Source organism: Ursus maritimus, unplaced genomic scaffold (genome assembly GCF_017311325.1).
Source record: "Ursus maritimus isolate PB19 unplaced genomic scaffold, ASM1731132v1 scaffold_32, whole genome shotgun sequence".
Classification (NCBI taxonomy): Eukaryota; Metazoa; Chordata; class Mammalia; order Carnivora; family Ursidae; genus Ursus; species Ursus maritimus.
The window spans coordinates 17,326,790-17,330,237 of record NW_024425786.1 but is presented as its reverse complement, the minus strand read 5'-3'; the positions used below and the strand labels follow the sequence as shown (position 1 = coordinate 17,330,237).

The 3,448-nt window shown below is 52.0% G+C and overlaps 1 protein-coding gene across 1 annotated transcript; it reads left to right on the top strand.

Annotated features, from left to right (window-relative positions):
• Positions 1 to 1,484: 1,484 nt before the first annotated feature.
• On the top strand, positions 1,485 to 3,106 carry ID3 (inhibitor of DNA binding 3, HLH protein). Its single transcript, XM_008694618.2, has 3 exons — positions 1,485 to 1,880; positions 1,999 to 2,081; positions 2,621 to 3,106. The coding sequence occupies exons 1-2, from the start codon at positions 1,581 to 1,583 to the stop codon at positions 2,056 to 2,058; spliced, it is 360 nt and encodes a 119-aa protein (XP_008692840.1). The 5' UTR covers positions 1,485 to 1,580; the 3' UTR covers positions 2,059 to 2,081; positions 2,621 to 3,106.
• The last annotated feature ends 342 nt before the right edge of the window (positions 3,107 to 3,448 follow it).

Here is a 3,448-nt window from a genome sequence, read left to right as displayed (position 1 = left end):
TCTCACCATGTTATTCACAAGGCAACCAAGGCAAGAGTACTGGGCTTATTCAAGATCCTGTGGCTGGGATGTCGATTCCCAGTCCAGTGTCTTTTCTACCATGACAATTTTGAGATTCTCCTAGCTCGGAGCTCCCATTGTCCTGTTAATCAGTGCCACATACTATAGAACTCTTAATTGTTTCCTGTGTTAATTTTGTCTCCCCAAATTGTGAAGCCACTGTTTTATGTCAGGTGACTCCATAAGTATTTATCAACTGATTGACTTAGGAAGCAACCCTTGGGGGAATCCCACCTGGGATTCCAAGATGAAAACCAGGATTTTGAGGCTGCAAATTCCGGAAAGTTCTGGGAAGTGACAAGAAGACAAGCAAAGAATACTGAATGCAATGTCCTGTTGCAATACAGGGCTTAGCTTCCCTGTCCTCTGATCCCTTTCCTGGGCTCTCAGATAGAGCTGGAGCTATTTCAGCAAAGGCTAAGAATAATCAAGTCCAGGTGGCCTACCCTTCCAGAGCAGAAAGGGACAGACAATAGAGTGATGAAATTACCAAACTATTGTTTTCTGCACAGAGGTGTGTGGAAAGTGGGGGAAGGGGGAAGGAGGGCAAAGCAAGAATTAAGAGATTGGTTACCCAATGGGGGACCCTTAAAAATTTATATAGAAATCATCCTGTGTGTCGTTCCATATTTAAAACTCGGTCCAAAATTCTAACCAAACTCACTTTCAAAACACAATTGGCATATCTTTGGCTCCTTAGGGAGTGCTTGGGGCCAGAGGGTGGGAGCTCCTTTCTCTCCCCATGCAAAAATCACGCATTCAGCCTGCTTTCTTTCTTTTTTTTTTTTCTTTTCCCCTGTTGCTCAAATAAATAGTGTTCTTTGCTCAAACCCCCATCCCCTCCTCCTTCTGCAATCTCAGCCCTAGCCCAAATCTGTTTTCTTCATTGTAACCTCAGCTTCACCGCAATTAATTTTTTTCCCCTCTGGTCACAAGATAATTCCTGACGCCAGTGAGTCTGGAGGTCAGACGAACAGCAAATTGGGGAACAAGGCGGCACTAATTCCTTACAAGTTTCCCTTGAAAAATCCTTTGCTTTAAAAAAAAAAAAAAAAAAAAGCTTCTTTGCTGTTCAGGGATTTATGACCTCAGAGGAGCTGTGGGTTCGAACTAGTGTTGGGCTGTGGGTGGACTGGCAGGGGGCAGGGGAGCTCAGAGATCTGGGGCGCTGCCAGGAAAAGGCAAATTCTTAAAGTTAATGGTTTTAAGTGATTTTTAAAATCCTTGCTGGCAAAGAGGCCTGCCTCTCCCCGGTATCAGCGCTTCCTCATTCTTTGAATCCGCGGCTCCGCGGTATTCGGCGTCAGACCAGCCAGAGGAAGCCTGTTTGCAATTTAACCGGGTTGTGAACGCCCAGGGTTGGCGGAGGCGGGGCCGAGGCGCACGTTTTGCATAAAGGGGCGTGCCTTCGAGGCGGGCTCTATAAGTGGGGCCGCGGCTAGCGTGCGCGCGTTGCTAGCTGCTGTTGGGGTTTTTTGACTCTCTTCGTCCTTTCGGCACCTCCAGTCTCATTCTTCAATATGAAGGCGCTGAGCCCGGTGCGCGGGTGCTACGAGGCGGTGTGCTGCCTGTCGGAACGCAGCCTGGCCATCGCGCGCGGTCGCGGCAAGGGTCCGGCAGCCGAGGAGCCGCTGAGCCTGTTAGACGACATGAACCACTGCTACTCGCGCTTGCGGGAACTGGTCCCCGGAGTCCCGCGAGGCACTCAGCTTAGCCAGGTGGAAATCCTGCAGCGCGTCATCGACTATATCCTCGACCTGCAGGTGGTTCTGGCCGAGCCCGCCCCTGGACCCCCAGACGGCCCGCATCTTCCCATTCAGGTGTGTGGGGGCGTGAGAGGGAGCTGGGGCGGGGCTGAGCCCCAGAGCCGGGATGCTGCCTGGACCCCTAAAACTCCCAAATGCCATGCATAACTTTTCCCTCTTTCGCTTCTCTCAGACAGCGGAGCTTGCTCCGGAACTCGTGATTTCCAGCGACAAGAGAAGCTTCTGCCACTGACCTGGCAGTCCTGACGCCTCCAGGTGAGAATCCCCACTTTCGCCCAGGGGGTGGAGGTGGGGCGGTGCTTAAACGACAAATTTTGGAACTGGTTGGCCTTTTAAGGGATTACTGCCTCCTCAGTTTGGGGCGAGGCGAGAGAGGGGCAAGTGACTTACCCGTGGTTACATTAAATGAATGACAGAACCAATTCCCATCCAACGTGCGTTTCAACCCTCAACGCATTTTGCCCCTGCCCTCCCCGCGGTGGCCAAAGACACGAGATAAAGTAGGCGCAGGTAAATAAAACAGCCGTTCTGTTTGTAGTTTGGAGTCGTAAAGGAAGCTGTGTCTTCCTCAGCCCTCTCCCAACTGGTGTCAATTCCAAGAGGGCGGGTGGTTGCAAGCTCCGCCCGTGGTCCTTTGGCGCCAACTGGGTGGGGGCAGCTTGGGGCTCGGAGTTATCAGCTGGAGGTAGAGACCAAGTTTCCTCCCTGGCGCCGGGCAGTCTGCGGACGGCCCCCGCCTCGGCGCGCTCGGCGGAAACTGATGGCTCCCTGGTCTTCTTTCCTCCCCCGCCCAGAACGCAGGTGCTGGCGCCCGTTCCGCCTAGGACCCCGGGACCCTCTACGGCCGGAAGCCCGAGGGCATGGATGGGCCCCAACCTCGCCCTGCCCACTTGACTTCCCCAAACCCCTGCCTCGAGGCTGGACCTGGTGCCCGGGAGCGAAGGACTGTGAACTTGGGTGGCCTAAAGAGCCAGAGCTAGCTCTGGGCACCAGCTGGGCAACGTCTCCCAGCCCCCACCCCACCCCCAAGTTTTAAAGACTGTCTTTCACAGTGTGGAGGTTGGGGGGGAGTGGCTGCTCTCCAAAGTCTGCCAAGGCAGCAGTAGAGCTGGTCTTCTGGTCTCCTTGGAGAAAGGCTCTGTTGCCCTGATTATGAACTCTATAATAGAGTATATAGCTTTTGTACCTTTTTTGCAGGAAGGTGACTTTCTGTAACCATGCAATGTATATTAAACTTTTTATAAAAGTTAACATTTTGCATAATAAACGGTTTTTAAACACTTGAGTATGTAATTTGTTTCCTTAAGTGCTAACACTCTCATAAGACTGAATTTAGGGGAAATAAATGTCCTTCTTGGACCTTGGGAAATGCAAGCTTGCTTATTTAAGGGAGATGGGAAATCCCAGCTAAGACTGGAGGGGGGGCAGTGGAAAGGGCTCATGATGGGAGCCCCATATGCATTAAGGGTTGGGTGCAGAGAAGATTCTGGCCCTGTCCCCTCATTTTACAGATGAGGGAAGCTGGGAGGGGAGCTCACCGAGCAAGTTGGGAGCTTAAGATAGAAATTAGGTCTCCTGAGTCCCAGTTTCTTAGGTCTCTTGAGCTGTTTTGCTACATTACC

Coding starts and splice junctions, on each gene's coding strand:
- ID3 (XM_008694618.2), top strand. CDS start 1,581: ATGAAGGCGCTGAGCCCGGTGCGCGGGTGCTACGAGGCGGTGTGCTGC. Junction 1,881..1,998: donor GCCCGCATCTTCCCATTCAG/GTGTGTGGGGGC, acceptor CGCTTCTCTCAG/ACAGCGGAGCTTGCTCCGGA.